This window comes from Penicillium verrucosum, assembly GCF_028828655.1.
Source record: "Penicillium verrucosum strain IBT 35672 chromosome Unknown utg000004l_segment0_segment0, whole genome shotgun sequence".
Taxonomy (NCBI): Eukaryota; Fungi; Ascomycota; class Eurotiomycetes; order Eurotiales; family Aspergillaceae; genus Penicillium; species Penicillium verrucosum.
In genome coordinates, this window is record NW_026643213.1 from 1,414,106 (window position 1) to 1,433,387 (window position 19,282).

The 19,282-nt window shown below is 36.4% G+C and overlaps 6 protein-coding genes across 6 annotated transcripts; 5 read left to right on the forward strand and 1 right to left on the reverse strand.

Moving 5' to 3' along the window:
• Positions 1-423: 423 nt before the first annotated feature.
• N7516_009988 (uncharacterized protein) lies at positions 424-1,101 on the forward strand (the record flags this gene model as incomplete). The annotated part of the gene is made up of 2 exons (XM_057222707.1): positions 424-488; positions 549-1,101. The coding sequence occupies 2 exons, from the start codon at positions 424-426 to the stop codon at positions 1,099-1,101; spliced, it is 618 nt and encodes a 205-aa protein (XP_057069928.1).
• A 1,108-nt stretch (positions 1,102-2,209) lies between these two features.
• On the forward strand, positions 2,210-3,828 carry N7516_009989 (uncharacterized protein; the record flags this gene model as incomplete). Its single annotated transcript, XM_057222708.1, has 2 exons — positions 2,210-3,484; positions 3,586-3,828. 2 exons carry the CDS (start codon positions 2,210-2,212, stop codon positions 3,826-3,828), a joined length of 1,518 nt encoding a protein of 505 aa, XP_057069929.1.
• Positions 3,829-4,297: 469 nt separating this feature from the next.
• N7516_009990 (uncharacterized protein) lies at positions 4,298-5,265 on the forward strand (the record flags this gene model as incomplete). Its single annotated transcript, XM_057222709.1, has 2 exons — positions 4,298-4,766; positions 4,820-5,265. The coding sequence occupies 2 exons, from the start codon at positions 4,298-4,300 to the stop codon at positions 5,263-5,265; spliced, it is 915 nt and encodes a 304-aa protein (XP_057069930.1).
• Positions 5,266-6,168: 903 nt separating this feature from the next.
• N7516_009991 (uncharacterized protein) lies at positions 6,169-6,619 on the reverse strand (the record flags this gene model as incomplete). The annotated part of the gene is made up of 2 exons (XM_057222710.1): positions 6,169-6,206; positions 6,259-6,619. 2 exons carry the CDS (start codon positions 6,617-6,619, stop codon positions 6,169-6,171), a joined length of 399 nt encoding a protein of 132 aa, XP_057069931.1.
• Positions 6,620-16,846: 10,227 nt separating this feature from the next.
• On the forward strand, positions 16,847-17,380 carry N7516_009992 (uncharacterized protein; the record flags this gene model as incomplete). The annotated part of the gene is made up of 1 exon (XM_057222711.1): positions 16,847-17,380. One exon carries the CDS (start codon positions 16,847-16,849, stop codon positions 17,378-17,380), a length of 534 nt encoding a protein of 177 aa, XP_057069932.1.
• Positions 17,381-18,179: 799 nt separating this feature from the next.
• Positions 18,180-18,978, forward strand: N7516_009993 (uncharacterized protein; the record flags this gene model as incomplete). The annotated part of the gene is made up of 2 exons (XM_057222712.1): positions 18,180-18,399; positions 18,464-18,978. The coding sequence occupies 2 exons, from the start codon at positions 18,180-18,182 to the stop codon at positions 18,976-18,978; spliced, it is 735 nt and encodes a 244-aa protein (XP_057069933.1).
• Positions 18,979-19,282: the final 304 nt, after the last annotated feature.

The window sequence follows — 19,282 nt, forward strand, 5'->3', positions numbered from 1 at the left end:
AGCTCAGGTAACTGGTAGGGGAGTCAAACAATTGAAGGATCATACGATGAAGCGGGTGCCGACCTAGTCACGTTTAAAAGTATTTCACCGTCTGTTTGCACTTCCTCGTCACTCAAGGCTTGTGTGAGGGAAACAAGTGAGATTAGGGGCTAGAAGGGGCAACCCAATTTGGAGGCCGCCTTTATGACCGAATATATCTCTCGGTCTTGGGCGTGTTCCCATTTTCTTTATTCAGGCATCATGCATCGTCACAATATGTATCGACAGAGCAAAGAGAGAAGGGATATCCTTCCCCCACAAGACCATCGAACAGCTATGAGACAAATTGAAAAGAGTGACAGTTATGATCACCATCCCCTGTGTCACGCCCACCAAACCACGCCCTACTCAAGGGACAGCTCCCACGTCCATCAACCGCCAACTATGAACGAGACGATTCATTGTTATTCTTGTCCTCTCTTTCGAAGTCAGGATCACCGCCCCAAAATGTAAGACTGGACCTGTACTTAGGCTGTGTTGGTATTTCTTCACCACTGAACTAATTGCAGGTACAACGTTGAATCCGACCCCCGTGTCCAACGCCACAAGATCTGCTGTCATAATCGACATAAAAGCCAATGTGCCCATATTCAGCCCCGAGCTCGATCTTCTGAATCGAGTGAAGACGAAGAGCACCATTACCATACTCAAGGGATCCACTCCATTGAGCGACAACGCGATCCACCCACAGCCAACCACTTCCACCCCAAAAGTCCGAATGACATGACTAATCGCGTCCACCGTTACGCTGCATCACCAGAACGAGGTACTTTTGCTCATGCTACCGTGTGTAAGTCACATGAGGACGGGTGCGGTAGCAAAACAAAAGCCGTTAGATTCGAAAAGGACGACAGTATGCCCGAAAATGCCGAGACTCACTATTCTAATTGTCCTATACACGGTACTCTGTCCGCCGCGGAGGACCGACATCATCCTACTTACAATTCTCGGCAACACCAGTCCCAATCTCGGGAATCGAGAACTTACAGGTGGGTATGGGGTCCTCCATTACCCGCGATGGCGTATCGACGTGGAAAGATTTATTATGCAGAGAACCATTGAGAGTCGTTATGAAATTGTCTGTCCAATGCGTATTAGGCAAATAGCACTTTTCTATGGATTCCAAAGTCGACAAGAATTTCAACTGATTCCATTCTCGTGCCTACTCTGAGTCGCTGTGCGTGCCATGACCGCGACCAACGTAGCACTATCAATTTGATATTTTCGTAGGATGGTGGGGATTGTCGTCGGTAATTCTGCTGGTCGAGACTTCGCGTTTGTTAGAACATCTGGTTCAGGGTCATTTTTGAAAAGATGAAATGAAAAGAAGGAAAAGAAACTTGGTGAATCAGCTCCGGACCCTGGTATGTCCTGTAGATTTTCAGAGCCAACTCCCAATTTCTCCATCTGTGTAGGAAATCTTGCATCGAATGAGGCTTTGTTGTACGCCACCAACGCTGACATAGGTATACGGGCGACTAAGTATGCCACCCGACACATAACTCTCACATTGGTTACTATCTCACCCTTTTTGTTCGTTATTTGCTACAATCGAGCAGAGTTTAGATGGTTTTAGTAGAGTATATAACCCCCGTACATTTCTAGTTTAATCAATTAATAATTCTTCCTCTGCTTTCTCCCCATATAGTAACAGGTTGCTCAACAGTATTCATTTATAAAAATACTATATAAAGTAACTGTAGATTCAACAATAGTACTTGTGAAGTGAGAGATCTAAATTATTGCCTGGCAATATGAACCAATGAGAGAGTTACCCGTAATAGGTACCTATGGCTCCATGAACTTGTGTGCGGGGATCCCTGCACACAGGGGCCAAGGCAGAGGTCTAAAGAAGCCAGCCTCAACTGTCCGCATACCAACAGAAAGGGGTCCTTGAAAGCTTCGAATAAACGTGGAAGCTTTCCACACAACCCTAAATTAAAAGGTATCACGGCGAGTCGATCGAGTGAAAGAATTATAGATCATAACAGACCATGAGTGGGAAGGACATTGCCATAAGAGGGAAAATGCGCAGGAAGACCTCAGACAGCAATGCGGCCAATAAAATGGCATGTGGGGTCTGCCAGCTCACTATTGCATACAAAGCTGAATGCCACCCACCCTACTTATATGTCACCTCGCTCTGGAATCATTTTCCATCCCACTGGCCATGGAACGCTGCGACTTGTGTGATCGGTTTTTTGGTGACCGGCAGGCACTTCAACAGCATATTCGAGATGCTCCAGCACACACTTTGACATTTCCATGCGAACCTTGCAATCGGACTTTCGTCAGTCAAAGTGCCCTTGACCAGCATCTACGGGACTCGCCTGTGCATACCACCACATACGACTGTGAGCCTTGTAGCAGGTCCTTTGGTAGCCAAAGTGCCTTGGACCAACATGTCCAGAATTCGCCGGCACATGCTGTATCATTCAATTGCGAGCCTTGCAACAAACCCTTTGTCAGTCAAAGTGCCCTTGACCAGCATCTACGGGACTCGCCTACGCATACCATCACATATGATTGCGAGCCCTGTGGCAGGACCTTTGGCAGTCAAAGTGCCTTAGATCAACATGTTCAAAATTCACCAGCACATGTCGTCTCATTCCACTGTGAACTTTGTAACCGAACATTTGGCAGCAAAGATGCCTTGGATCAACATGTCCAGAATTCGCCGGCACATGCTGTATCATTCAATTGCGAGCCTTGCAACAAACCCTTTGTCAGTCAAAGTGCCCTTGACCAGCATCTACGGGACTCGCCTGCGCATACCATCACATATGATTGCGAGCCCTGTGGCAGGACCTTTGGCGGTCAAAGTGCCTTGGATCAACATATCAAGGACTCACCTGCACATACGATCACACATGAGTGCAAACCTTGTAATAGGTCCTTTGGCAGTCAAAGTGCCTTAGATCAACATGTTCAAAATTCACCAGCACATGTCGTCTCATTCCACTGTGAACTTTGTAACCGAACATTTGGCAGCAAAGATGCCTTGGATCAACACATCCAATATTCCAACGCACACATCGCGCCGCCCAGAACACCATTGGACTCATCAGCACATGCCGTCTCATTCCACTGTGAACTTTGCAACCGAACATTTGGCAGCAAAGATGCCTTGGATCAACACATTCAATATTCAAACGCACACATCGCGCCGCCCAGAACACCGTTGGACGAATTCTTCCAATCCTTCGCAGGGTTCAGTTACAATTCAAAACTACCTCCATCGGAATCATATGCCCAGCTTAAGAGGTTCTGTCGCTGGGGACAATACGACCCGGAGGATAAAGAAGCCTGGGAACAATATCAATCCGCTTTAAAAGCGGAGGTGAAGATGTGGTTTGGAGCAGAGGATGACCTTGGCGCCTGGCATTCTCTTTGTCGCGCTATCGGAATCGAGCCTTTGCCTGCAAGCTGTAAGCAGGCTGCGAATGTAGGTACCTGTCTCCAGTCCATGATTATGCATATGTTTTCAGGATCTTAGACGAGGATTAGAAGCCTTTGTCGGTGAAATTGGCTAATAAGGTTATCTAGGTCGTCCGAGGCGTGTTCGTCAATATTGTTGATTTGATCGCCTGGGCTCGAAGTGGAAGCACGAACAATCGAGTGCAAAGGTTTTCGAGCCTACAGAAGCTACGAGAATACACCAAGGAAACGAAAAAGGTCTTCCACAATAACCTTGATGAGGGGGACGATGATGGAAACGTTGTCCTTCGGCATCTGCTTCGATTCATTTTTCGGGCAGCGCCGGGTGGGCTCCGTCGTTATGGCCATTGAAAATTTACAGAAGAATGAATAAATTTATTCTGTTACGCACCTGTACGGAGATTTCTTGATTACCCAGCCTAGGTATTCATCCTGCATAATTAGCTCACCAGGCCTTTCTGGGAGACGTCTCGTCAATATGGCTGTTGAAATATCGAGCTCGCTAGCTCTGGACCCGCTGGCTGTAGAAATTCCGAGTATCTCATACGTAAATGCCAGGGTACATCTGGAGGTAGTCTCTTCATCGAGGTAAGAGGACCTTCAATGTGAATTTTAAGTGGCCGCTTGTATATCGTGAAATGAAGAACCCCAGGACAACTGTGAATGTAAGGAAGGATAAAGAGCAGGAGCACTGTAGGGAACACAGCCCTAGGATTATACCCTTGGGCGGCTTTCGCTGTGTGAGACCATGCAACCCTCTCGAAGTTGGATACCACACACAAACTTTCCTTCACACTCAAATTTCAAGTCGTGTTCCAAGATGAGTGATACTGAACATCACCCCGAACAGGTTGATAAATCCGAATGCGAGGACCACCCCGAACGTGACACCGAGGAGAACGAGAACGAACCCACCAACTTCGAGTGGACTCCTGAGCTTGTGAGGATCGGAACCTCGCTCGGCGACATACACCCGTCGATTGGTCTGCTCGAATTCCACAAGGACTCTGCGATATGCAAGTACCGGCCCGGTATGACTCTACCAGACCCCGCGGATACCCAGGAGTGTCTGAGGTGGATTGGACTATCCGATAAGAAGATAGTTGAGATGGAACAAAAGTTCAATGAACTACATCCAGATTATCAAGGACCTAGGTGTGGGTATGACGAGAAATTTAAGCAGCATGCATATGCCTACAATGAAATTGTGTTTCCTAAGATTGAGGAAATTCTGAATATGTTCATTCGAGGAATACATGATGACCATGATGAGTTTGAATACACCCACAGTGAGTTGTTTAAGTCAGTGATAGGGACTTATCGGCTAATCCATTCAACGCAGAGGGCTACATTGAGAAGGGCATCCAGCTAGGACTCCGGCCGGAATTTGCGATATTCTGTGGACTACATGAGACCGATCCCCGAGCCATTGAAAACCCCCGTCTATTCGAGGAAACGTGGTTTACTTTGGGTTCAGCAGATATCATGGGGAATACCCTGATCCCCTTTTGGATGAGACTTAAGGAATTCATGGTGACGAAGTTGCTATACGAGGGGAAGGCATGGGGCGATTGTCATGGAAGATGGTTGGTCTATGAGGGGGAAACCATAGATCAAGCAAAGGCAAGAGTGGATGATCGAGAGATTCAAAGGCTAAAAGAGCAAGCGATAAAGGAAAACGAGGAAATGTTGGAACGTGAGGAACAGGAGCGGGAGAGAGAGCACGCGGAAGACATGGCAAGATGGGCAGAAGAAGACAGACTAGAGGCGGAGATGATGCAGCAATAAAGCAACAAAGCTACGCGGCGGGAAGACTAAAAGGGAATGGAGTGAATTAATAGAAATAGATGCTCTTCCCTTTTTCCTGGAAATTCCATGCAGCTCGTTTCATCCTCCTCATTTCGTTGTGGTGAAAGTCCATCTCACCTAGTAACCCCCTTGATCAATCACCTACCCAGTCTCTCCTCGGGGTTTCGGTCTTGGCTATGAGCCTCATACATTGTCTTCTATTGCAACATCACGAATTCTCCATTTCATGCCTGCTGTGTCAGAAATATGCTTGGCCCAGGGTCTCAAATTGATACAGTACGTCCCGAAACTGGTGCAACCGCCTACACTCTTCGATTGTTCCTAAAATCCTAGTTGCCAAAACACGCTAGTCTATATCAAGAGTTTTTGTGGGAATAAATACGGCGTCTTTTCCACTAGACCATAACAAAAACCTCGGTTCCTGTTTAGGGCCTAGGGAGGCCATATCCCATTTCTGACAGTTTTGAGTATCCTTGTCAGCGGGGTACGTATTATTTGTTGCGAATAGTAACTTGACATACAGCGGAATGTATTATAATTTAATACAACTGACAACTCGATACCCATCTTGATACTCATCGCCCCTTGCACGGAGATCTTGAACGATTAACTACAGTACCGTGTGGCAAGTTCGAAACTAATCTTGCTATTTGACGAATACAATCTTTTCTTTCTTTTTTTTTTTTTTGAGATTTAGTGCACACCTTACTTAATGTACCTGATCTGCTTCTTAGTAGTATTTAAAAGTTGAATACACAAACCCGAAATAGTCTAGCTGCTATGTCTCTCAGTGGTATTTTATTTGATAGTACGCATATAAGGAGCTAAAGTTGAAAACGGAATTCCGTACCTACACTCAACAGCTTTTGTTCCATCCGTGCTTTAACCGAACCAAACCACCTTATTTCCTTGTTCGAGCGCTTTATTGCTAGTCAGTATTTGTTTCATAATCGCTTTAAATAGCTCGCTTACTCTGATCCGTCACAGTGACATCTCTATTAGCAGCAAAGACCACATCCTCAGAAAGCTGCCAGGACCTAGTAGCATAGGTCGTATAAGGTTCAATACTAACTATTTTTCCAGTGAAATTCTTTCTAGTCTCGCCGGGGCAAAGTAAAGTCAAAGATTCATCAGTATTATCTTCATCATGGAGTGTCAATTTCACATCGGTCTCATTTGACACTGTGATGTTGTCGTTGATAAACTTTGCTGTAGGCATGGTAGGAGTCAATATCCGTGTTTGGTACAACGTCGTAAGGGCTCGATGAGGAATCCGATAGTGAAGCAGTGTCTTATGGAAATTCATGGTGCTGCTAAAAATCGTTGCGGGCATTATGGGTTGGACTCAATATATATTGAGGTGGATTCTAAAACGTCATAATGATCATCAGCTGCTGCATACAGGATTGAAACACTAGATACATGATGTATCACTGAGCGTAAAGTACCGTATTGATAATCTAACAGGAATATTGATACTCCGGGCTTTATTCCAATTACGGTATAGTATATCTTGGCATTAGAAGAGACAATCGAAGAGTGTAGTGGTTGCACCGGTTTCGGGACGTACTATACAACGTGATCGGCTGCTCATCTAATGCCGACTACAGTCGTACAATGGGTAGCTGCGCTGATGGCAAAGCAGATCTATACTTGTCTAATAGCTCTGACCTAGCATACGAAGGGTTTTGCTGTGAGCGAGGCAGGTTTTCCTTCACGGTAAGGGGTATAATGACGGTCTTTATTTTGGAATGCTAAGTACTAATCGGGGTACCTATAGTTAGACGTGAGGAAGTCCGCCAAATCTTGCATAACCTTGCGGTACTTGCGGCTGAGTCATCATACACGGATCATTGTATTTCCGGTCGGTAATTATTCGGCGATACCAGACTTTCTTCGACATCTCTAAACTGAAATCTTACGGTCGTGTGTTTCTGGTTGTCTCTATTCCTCTCTTCTTTAAGTGGGAATTTTTCACAGAATGCATGCAGCATGCTGGACATGCCGCAACCGCACTATTCGATGTGACCAAACTAGCATTCCTTGCGCCAAGTGCAAGAAAGCTGGGCTGGAATGCTTTGAACAAAGACCGCTACGCTGGGTTAGAGGTATAGCAATCCGGGGTAAAATGCGCGGACGTATTCTTGGGGATGGTCTTAAAATCTCCGGTGAACATCTACCTGCGCAGCCAGAACGGAAAAAAAATCCTACGTTCCCGCGCGAACTCTTTGACAACCAATACTACTCCCTCGTTCGCCTTGCAAGACCCATGCATACACGCTCTCGACCAGTCATCGAGATTCTACCTTGATTATTGTGCGTTTATTCATAACGAGCTTAATGTTCCCGAGGGTGCACTAATGTCGGACAAAAGATAACATACGCATTACCAAGTTGTTCATTCTATATGACAGTGAGAGCAATCCGTTTAGGAGCTTACTCACTTACGCTATGGATAATTCAACACTGCGAAAGTGTATAATTGCAGTTGCTGCACGACACTTCGCTAATACGGGCCAGTCATTCGATCAGACCGACGCTTTGTCCCCTCGGTTTGTCAATGCAAATTTGGATGCACTTCATTTCAAAAAGCAAACTATCAATGCATTACTATTACCATTGTCCAACCTAGATAATTCATAGAAGGACGTGATAATGTCGACTATTGTGATCCCAGAGGCCACTTATGTAACTAGATTTGCATAATTGGCCCTTGTGCATGTCCGTATAAGACATGCCAAGGCCCGAACCTATACGTTCGGGTGCTATAGGCACCCGTACTAGCAGGGTATTTAGACATTAGTATTCCTAATATAATAGAAACTATACGATACTTCACGAATCTCATCTAGTAGTATGTCGGTATAAGCTACCTCCTATAGTAGCCTAAGGAGGCATAAGATAGTATCTCTAGAAGGTCTAATCGGACCTAAGAGATACTAATATCCTCTTATACTATCCCGATAACGATCTAGCGGACCTACTAGGCTAAATATAAAGATACTATAGGAAATATTTTAACTACTCTACTACCCGAAATAGGGGAATAGCTTCTACCCCGGAAAAAGAGAAGAAAAAGAGGTCCCGAAAACCCCTAGATAGAGAGGGGAAGTAAACCCTAATAGCCTTATAGGCCGATAAAGAGTAGAAAATAACTATAATAATACTATATATACTATATTTAGCGGAAAAAGATCCGTATCTAGGCGCTATTATAAGAAGATAATAGCCTTCTAATCTAATAAAGGGAAAAATAGATTTAGAAAAATCACTTTTCTCTTAAGATAGAACTATTTAAATCTAATTAAAATAGCTAAGAATATTCCCTAGTAAACGCTTAAGACTTAAGTCCGCTCTCGGCTTAGCCTAGAGGTAAATAAAATCTTTAATATCCTAATTAAAGAAGAACGAGATATATTTATTAAATTATATACTATAATTAACTAAAAATACGTCGATCTTATTATTATATAGGCTATATAAAGGGTTAAGATATCTTAATAAGGATAAACTAAAGTAGTATAGCTTATAATAGCTATTAAAGCTACTAATATAGCCTAAGCCGAGATAGTTTAGCTTACTATATTTTTTAATACTACTATAATAGCCTTTAATACTATTAAGAAGACTCTCTAAGGACCTCTCTTTTCTTAAGAAAGAGATAGGATAGCTCCGAACGCTTTTATATAGGCCTAAACTCTAATATTTAAGAATATTATAGATATAGATAAAGAGATCTAGAAAAGATTCCTAAATAATCTTAGGATAATTAATAATTTTAATAAAATAATCTTTAATAATACTATATATAAATAAATACGCGATTATAATTAGTATTTTTAGGAATTATCTAAGCTTATTAAATATAATTTCTTTAATTAAGTAAAGATCTTATATATATCTAGAAAGCTAGTAAGACTTATAAGATAACAATTAGAATAATATAAAAAATACTACGCCTTTCTCTAATTTAAAATCTTTAAGATATAACTAGACTTTAAAATATAGCTTTAATAAAAGTTCGTAAAGTACTTATTTATTAAAAAGTTATATAAATAATATAAATTAATTAAATAAGAAAACTAATTAATTTAAAAATACGCTTCTAACCTCTAATAGATTATCTTCGATCTAGACTAGAATATTCCGGATTTAATACTTATCTAATAATTTATAATTAGAATAAAATCTCCTTATTAAACTAAGTAAATAGAAGAATAGGACTAGTCTAAAAAGTTTTAAGATATTATTACTTTATTCGCCTAATATAAATAAAAATAGGCTATTACCTATTAATATAAGATTACTTCTTATTATCTTAATATAATAAATATCGATAGTAAGATTCTTATAGCTATAGATTTATTTATCTAGCTAGCTATAGATTTAAAAGAGACCTAAGAATATTATAATTATAAAAAGAAAGGTTATTTAGTCTATAATTACCGCTAAGTAAAAATAGAAAAGACTAAATAGAAATAAAAGGCTATTTCTAAATAGTTTATAAAAAACTAGTATAATTATATAATATAAAAATCTTTATTAGCCGTCTTAATAAAACTCCTAAACTATTATAACTTAATATAGATAACGTCCTCGATCCTAGTTATTATATAAACGTACCTAAATAAGCTCGGCTAAAGCCCTCTAAATAATAAAAAATCTTACTATCTCTCCTAGCCTTACTTAATATACTTAATAACTCCCTTATATTCTATTAAAGTAAGATTAAAATAGGAAACCGATAGATTACCTCTATCTATATACTCCTTAATAGCGGAGCTAATAATATATTTATCTTATCTTAAATACTCTAGAAACTTAGTATATAGATTTAGATCCGGAAACCTAAGATATCTTTAATAATTATTATTATAAATAGTAAATAACTAACTACTAAAGGATTTATAATCCTTCTAATTAAGATTAGTAATTAGGTAGGACGGATTAAAGCCTAAATACTCTTTATAAAATATAATATTATCCTAAGATAGGATTTCTTTAAGATTAAGAATCTATATATTAATTAATAAATCTCGATTATAACCCTTATAGATTATAATTACCGGGTCTATAATATTTATCCTATAAATAATAACCGAACGATTTACGCTAAAAAGATTTATATTAATTTAGTATCTATCTAGTAGATATATTAGTTCCTTCGGAAGAAAAATTATAAAAGATATCTCTTTATAGTCTATTATATAAGCGAAGAACCTAAAGGGTCTAAATTAGAGCTATTAATTTATAATAATCCTAGAATTTAATAGATCCTAATAAAATATAAAGAATTATTCTAGATAAAACTATCTATAGCCTTTTTATTAGAATATAATATAACTTATAAAGTCTATACTAGTACGAACTAATTTATTAATATTAATATTTATAGCCTTTCTATAAAGAAGCTTAATAAATAGGCTAAATAGATCGAAGAACTCTTTTAAAAAGGCCTAATCTAATAGTTAAGTAGCGCCTAGGGTTTCCTAATAGTATTTACGAGAAAGCTATATAGGAAATAGTATATATATATTAATTATCGGGCTTTTAATTTTATAATAGAGAAAAATAGATACCTATTCTTATAAATTTATAAGCTTCTAAATATTATTAGAAATACCTAAATCTTATTAAAAATCGATTTAATAGCCGGATATTAGTAAATTTATATAAGATAAGGGTCGGTTAAAAAGATAGTTTTTAATATAATCTAAGATAAATACGAATAACTAATTATATTATTTAGGCTTTATAACGCCCTTATTATATTTTAATTAATTATAAATAATACGTTACGCCCTCTCCTAGGCTATAATATAGTAGTTTATCTAGATAATATCTTAATCTTCTCTAATTTAATAGAGGAATATCGGAAATATCTTAAGTAGATACTAATACTATTAAGCGAATAAGAATTATATACCTTACTTATAAAATATATATTTATAATATATAAATTTAAATTCTATAGCTATATCGTCGGTAATAGAAGTATATAGCCCTTCTTAGCTAAGATTAAAGCTATATAAATCTAGCCGCGGCTAAAAACTATTTATAATATCTAATAATTCTTAGATTTAGCTATTTATTATTATAGATTTATTTATAACTTCTCGAAGATATATATATCCTTTTATAAACTCTTAAAAGAAAGTAATAATATCTTTAAAAAATAGAAATTCCGCCTAATTATATAGATAGAAGCCTATAAAAATATATTCTAGAAGATAAAAGACTTTTTAGTATCTATCCTAGTTCTAAAATAATTAGATTAAAATAAACTATATATTATCGAAATAGATACTTTTAAATAGGCTATTAGAATAATCTTTATATAAAAAAATAATAATAGTAAGCTATACCTAATAATATATAATAGCTATAAACTCTATAAAGCGGAGTTAAACTATCTAATTTATAAAAAAGAATTACTAGCTATTAAAGAAGTAATCTATATATAAGATAGATATATTAATAAAAATCGCTTTAAAATTATTATTATTATCGATAATACTAATTTATAATATCTTAATACTATATAAAAATATAGTAAAAAGCTTATACGATAAATCGCGGAGTTTTAATAATATCGCTTAATAATATAATATTAAAAAGATATTAAAAATATTATTATAGATACTATTAGTCGCCGCTTTAATCTAATTAGAATTACGCCTACTAATATTAGCCTTAAATAGCTTATTTAGGATATATATCTCGCTACTATAATAATAATATAAGATATCCTAAAAGAAGAATAGCTAGTAGTTGTAATCCGGTTTTTAAAGAATAGTATAAAATCTAAAGATAAAACTATAAAATAAGCTATAAAAAAATATGCCGATAAACTTAATTTTTAGAATATATATATATTTATATAAGCCTCGCTAAAAGAGAATCGATAATTACTCTTTATATATAATAATAAAATAATCTCTCTATATCTAGAACTACCTTTCTAAGCCGAATTTTTATAAATAATATATTATAAGTTCGGTTATTTTAGTTATCTAAGCCTAAATAGTATTATCTAATCTTAAGGATAGTAGCCGGCTATATAAACGGATATCGAGAAATCCGCTAAAGAATATATAAACTACTAAGTATCTTAGGGGTTTTAAAAAGACTTAGAAAGAGAAGTAACTTAATATATAGTAATAAGCGGTATCCGGCTATTTAAAAGATAGGAAATTAATCTAATCGGACCCCTCTTAGTTATATTAAATAGAAATCGATAGATTATTATAGCGATTAATTATATAATAGACTAGCTAATCGCCTAAGTAATCTTTAATACTACCGAAGAAACCCTCGCGGAGTTCTTATTCTATAATATCTATATATATTATAGCGTATTTAATAAACTACTTTTAGATAACGGTATAAATCTTCTATTCGGAGCGGTAAAATATTTTATAGGCCTTTTTAGAGCCCGCTATAGAATAATTATATTATACTATCCTTATATAAATAAGAAAGTAGAAAATTTTAACGGCCTAATTAACTAGATACTTATAAAATATCTTATAAAAAAGCCTATAAGACTATAGGATAAATATCTTACTAAAGTAATATTCGCGATATATATATAGGAATATATTATTACGAAAATAAGTCCCTTCTTTTTAATTTATAGCGTATATCTATATATCGCTACTAATAATAATAACTAACTAGAGACTTAGGTAAAATTAGATAGGGATAAGTAAATCTAATAACTTATAAATATCTATTTAAAGATAAACGAACTACTACTCGTCTATATAATTAAGAAGTAAAAGATTCGGGACTTAATAGTTATAAAAATAAGCTTTAAACTAAATAATTAGGTTTTAATTTAAAATAAGTCGAAATAAAAATTTGAGAGTATATAGTTCGGCCTATATTAGGTTATATAAGCCTATCTATTTAGTATATACGTCCTAGCTTAATTAGATAGACGTATACTTAAGAATCTAATTAATAGTATATACCTAATAGACGCGAATATTAGTAAAGACCCTAATTTATAGGCCTCTCTAGCTAGCTATTTAGTTTTATAGTAAGCCGGATAGAAGATCGGCTATCTTAAAGAACTTTATAAAATCCTCGATAAAATTAAACCCTTTTTATTAATATATTCGGACCTATCTATATTTATATATTAAGAATAATAGGAATTTAGATAATTAGGAGCCTCTACTAAATTCCTAAGGGAGAAAGTTATAGCTAAATATATTATTATAAAGATATAGATAGCTATATATAAAAAATAGTCTAAAGAAATTGTTAATAAAATATTTAAGTAAGGCCTACTAAATATAAATAAGTAGGACTTAGAAGCGAACGACTATAAATCCGAAGATTTATAAATAAATAATTCTTTAAAATATAAATCGGTAAAGGACGTTTATTAAAAATCTATAAAAGACTTAGTTTAGATAGTAAGTCTATTTATAGTTATTATTCTACTATTATTAAAAGATATTTAAAGAGTTTATAATAAAAAAAGTTAGAGAAATCGAATAATTTAAATTATATTATCTATATAATAATATAGAAGGAGCTATTTAAAAGAGATAAAGCTTAGAAAATATTACTAAATTATAGCTATAAAGATATAAATATCTTAAAAAAAGATTAATATATAGAAAAAAGATCCGAACGATCCTAAATAAAATATTACTACTAATTAATATTAAAAGATATCTATAGATTCTTCTAAATTAGCCTTAGAATTATTAGATTCTAATTCCTTAATATTATTTATCTTATCTTACTAGTCTTAAAAAATAATAAATTCTTATATAAACTAGTAATTATACTATATATATTAGCGTATCTTCTAAATATAGTTAAAAGACTCTATAAAATACTTCTTATTCTTATTATAGTAAATCTTCGGCTAGTCTAATAAATTAATATAAAGATTCGAATTAAAAATAGGACTAGAATAAGGAATAGTATTTATATAGGTAGGGAGATTAGGATCTTTACTTTTTTACCCTTAGTTTTTTTATAAGCTAGCGCTATAATAGTAGATATAGGAACTATATATTTCTTATTAGTCTTAGTAGTATCCCGAACGATCTTATATATATTTATAGACGCTAGAGTAGCTTTAATAATAGTAGCTTTTTCTTTATTTATAGTCTTTCTCTTATCCTTATCCTTTTTCTTATTTATACTAGCTAATCTAGATATAATATTATTATTATCTAGTATAATTAAAACTAGACTAGTAGCTATAGCCTTCTTTTTCTTAGCGGGATAATAGATAATAATATAGTAGGCTATTATAGGCTTATTTTTAAAAGGGTTATCCGGTTAATAGAACTATAGAAGATTATATATCTATTTTAGGATATTAATAGCGGGGCTTAAAATACTTATAATTATATTAATAATTATATAAGATAAATCGGACTTAAAGAACTTATATAAGGAATACTTATTACTAGTATTAGAATATTAGTAGTTTATATAAGCTAGATTCTATTAAATATCTAGGCCCTTTAAAAAGACTAAATAATAAGATCTCTATAGTCTATTATTATAGACGTAAGGCTTATATATCCTACTAGTAAGAGCTAAATAGCTAATTAGTTAGCTAAGTATAGCTTATATATAACTAATAGTATTTAAATAGATAAGCTTATTAATCCGCTAATTAAGTATAGCCCGCTTAGTATCGATCTAGCGCTATATATTATCCGCCGGTATAATAGATAATTTAATAAGTATAGGTAGACTAGTACTATTATAACTAATATCTATAAAATAATAGTTAGCTTTATATAGATAAAATAAAAGGAGTTAGATATACTATCGTCTACCTATATAGCCTAATAGATATTACTAGTAGTAATAAATAGTAAAAAAATAAGACTAGCTTCTTATATTATTATATTAGGGTAGACTAGAAAAAGTAGTACTAAGAATAGGTATAGTTATCTTAGCTATCGGTATAATAGCCTTAGCTATAGGCCTAATAACTTTAGTAATAGGTCTAATTAGACTAAGAATTATTATAATAGTAGTACTAGTAGCCTTAATAAATCTAGGAATAACTATAATTATAAAATTGCTATTAGTAGACGCTAAGTTAATTATAGCTAGAGATTATATCTTTATCTTTACTATCCGCTTTAGTATCTATATTTATAGTCTCTACTAGCTCCCCTTCGTTTTTACTTAAGCTAGCTTTACTACTACTCTCTTTATCTTATTTTTTATTATTATCGTCTAAACTATTATCCCTATTACCCTTAAGGGCTATAAGCGGTTTAGACTCTATATATTCGGCCGCCTAAGAGATAATCTAGGCTAAGAACTAAGTTATAATAAATATAGAAAGGGTAGAATTATCTATAATTAAATAGAAAAAGATAAAAATCGATAAAAATTAATTAAAAAAGAAAAAGAAACTAAGAATTTAGAAATAAGAGAGAGAAGAAGAGAATTAATAGGTAGAGATTTAATAATAATCTACTAAGATAGACTAATCCTATTTATATTAGTTTAATTATAGGTCTATAAGAACTATACCGAGTTTATATTACCTATATTAAATCTATCTTCGATATAGATCTACCCCTCTATCTCTTTATCTCTCTTCTTAATAACTTACTATTATTATATCTTATATATTTTAACTATTTTATTATTTTATCGTCCGAAACGACTTAATACCTAAGTATAAAAGACCTTAAATAAACCTTTATAAAGTTATTCTTAGTCTTACTTAGCTAAACTTTCCTTTATTAAAAGATAATATATTCCGATATCTCTAAACGGATATAGATATACCCGAATACTTCCCTTTATTAATATCCTAATATACCCTATTGTCCCCGATAGACTTAGTATATCCGAAAACCCCCTTTATTACCGCCTCTAGGGCCTATACGTCTACTTACCTATTTTTATTCGAAGAAACGGAGGGCCGTTTCTAGTTCGGTAGGGGAGGATATGATCCTAGAGGCCACTTATATAACTAGATTTGTATAATTAGCCCTTATATATGTCCGTATAAGACATACTAAGGCCCGAACCTACACGTTCGGGTGCTATAGGCACCCGTACTGGCAGGGTATTTAGACATTAGTATTCCCAACATAATAGAAACCATGCGATACTTCACGAATCTCACTATTCTCCTTCTAATTTTCCTTGATCTTCTCGAGTCTGGAATTGACGGTTGGAAGTATCACCTCCATGGTGCGCAAGGGCTTGTCAATCTTTCTCGCTCGGTGTTGGAGCCTAGTGCCAGTGAATATATCAACAGCAACCCTGGAGAGACAGTATAGGAGACAAGGCGATTTGTCGCCCGGCAGTTATCCCTATATGGTTCTTCTTCTCTGTTATCAGTTTATATCGTGATCTCGCTGACAGTGTCAGTGTCTCAACCTTCGGAGGCGCGCTCTCGGGTTCGAACTCGAGCACCGAGTTTGGTATCAACCTCGACGAAAGCAGACATCAAGAGTCCATCATTAGAAGCTTTCTGGGATGTCCTATATTCCTTCTGGGCGCTATCCGTTATTTCTCCAACCAAAGACACGTGATTGAGACCTTAAACATGCATGATGACCTCTCGATTCACAAGAATGTACGAGATACCTTGACTATGCTTGAGCTGACAGCAAAGTTTGATTGTCTAGAATGGGCATCACAATCCGTGCAGTCAAGTGTTTCCTCGGCAGGTGAGATTCAGAAGCTCTCTTTGCTATCGGAAGCATACAGAACTGCTGCCGTGCTGTATGGAAAACGAGTCCTCCGTGCTTTCAAGACATCGACCAGGACGATAGCATCTGATCGTGAGGAGTTGATGTTGCGGTTGCTTGGCGTGATTGACTCTCTCAAATGCGACCCGGCGTTGTTCAAGTGCCTACTCTGGCCTACCTTCATCACCGGTCTCGAATGCCAGACTCATGGCGAGCAACAGGCGGTCATTGGATTTCTCAAGATGCTTTGGGATCTTACCTTTTGCTTGAATGTGATAAACGCATCAAAAATCCTGCGTGGTCATTGGAAGCGAAGGCATCTCGATGGCAATTTGGAATCGAAGAAATCCGACTTCTATGTAATAGAACAAGGCTGGCTACTTATTTGATGCACGGTATGCTTCAATGGTCAGTGTATCTGACCCAAATATACCATATGAAATATTAGATTTGTAATTGATACACTGGCGAGAAAGAAGACTGTTATACATTAAATAATAAGAAGTTCTTTATTTTGCAAATGAAATATACTGTCGTGATAAATGTTGTCGAGCGACCGTCTCCAACAATTCCAAGTACAGCATTTTGGCACTTCTATTACAAAAGGGTAGACCGAAGATTTCAACCCGATTCCTTTTATTACTATGATTGCCCCATTGGGTTGATGACGCATACCATCGCACAAATTAGAAGTTTGAGGGCCACATGCGATAACTTCCTATACTGGCGACTAGAGCTTACCAACCACCGTCTTTGATATATTTTAATATTCCAATGTTGTCTTATTGTCTCACATTTCCAAGCGAGCGAATGGTTGCCTCGGATATAGCCAAGTTGCCACCGATGCCCCACCTGGTATAACTTCCTAATTGGGTAAGTATAGTTCCATCATACTTACTCAACTTCAACTTACGAACTCCGAGAAATATCCAGGGCTCACGACGGTGCAGATTTAGTAAATCAATACCAATCGGGTGCCTTTAGTTTCGGTTGATTCGGACTTGGATTTTATTTCCCGCATTTGAATTAATAAATTAATAATGGGGTGAGGTGAATGCTATTAGGGAACGAATACTTAAAAGGCTTCATCCCCTCCTTTTTCATTACTTTTCAGTATCATCTAACAGAATCCAAACCACTGCCAAGGGATCTCTCCTTTTACATTTTTCCAAATCTTTCCACTACACCATGTGCCACCAAGAAATTGCTGCCAATGGCTGGACCAGCACAGCGGCTAATGCGGGCGCCATCTTTGGTGACCAGCCTTTCATCAACAAGCCGGACGCACTCTGTTTCACTGATATCAAATTCCCATTTGATGATCCCACGGTCGCGAAGACTCTCAAATATGCGAAGGAAACCCTGCATGCCGAAACCTTCAACCACTCGATGAGGGTCTATTTCTACGGTATGCTCAGATCTTCGCATCTCGCTAGTAATGTCAAACCTGGTGTCTAACGTCTACTGCTTAGGAATGGCCATCACAAAGCAGCAGTTCCCCGAGAAAGCTGCCGCTCTTAACCCAGTCACTTGGGCTTTGACATGCCTGCTGCACGATCTCGGCACAGCTGATGAAAACCTGACAGCAACCCGGATGTCATTTGATATCTATGGAGGAATCAAGGCTCTCTCTATCCTCAAGGACTTCGGCGCCACTGCAGATCAGGCCGAGGCTGCTGCCGAGGCGATCATTCGCCACGAAGATATGGGAGTGGATGGAACGATCACGTTCATTGGTCAACTTATTCAGTTGGCCACTACTTATGACAACACCGGTTTCCATCCGCACGTGAAGAATTTTGGCGAAATGATCCACGAAACCACCCGCACGCAAATAAACGAGGCCTATCCGCGCATCAAGTGGTGCGCATTCTTCTCTAGCGTCATTCGGAAGGAGGAGAAGATCAAGCCTTGGTGCCATTCAACCCATCTGGTCAACTTTGACAATGAGATTGAAGCAAACACACTGATGAAGAAGTGGGAGTAGGAACCTATCGCGGAACTCTGACTTGCTTTTGACTTTCCAGTCGCAGTGGCTGCGCTCACTCAACGTGAAGTTGACCGACTAAAGAAACCGCGGCATAGATGAACCCAAATTTTGCGAAAGTAGTTATTTGCACATGTATATCTGTAGGTAAAAGGAAATAAAATTATTTATAGTTATCTTCTAGGTCACCGCAGTCTATAGAGTAGGTTTAACTTGACCAAGGACGGCACATATCCAAACCTATCTATAGCTCAACAAATCCCACTCTGCTACGAGAAATTTGTCGCAGTTTATTAACAAAGGT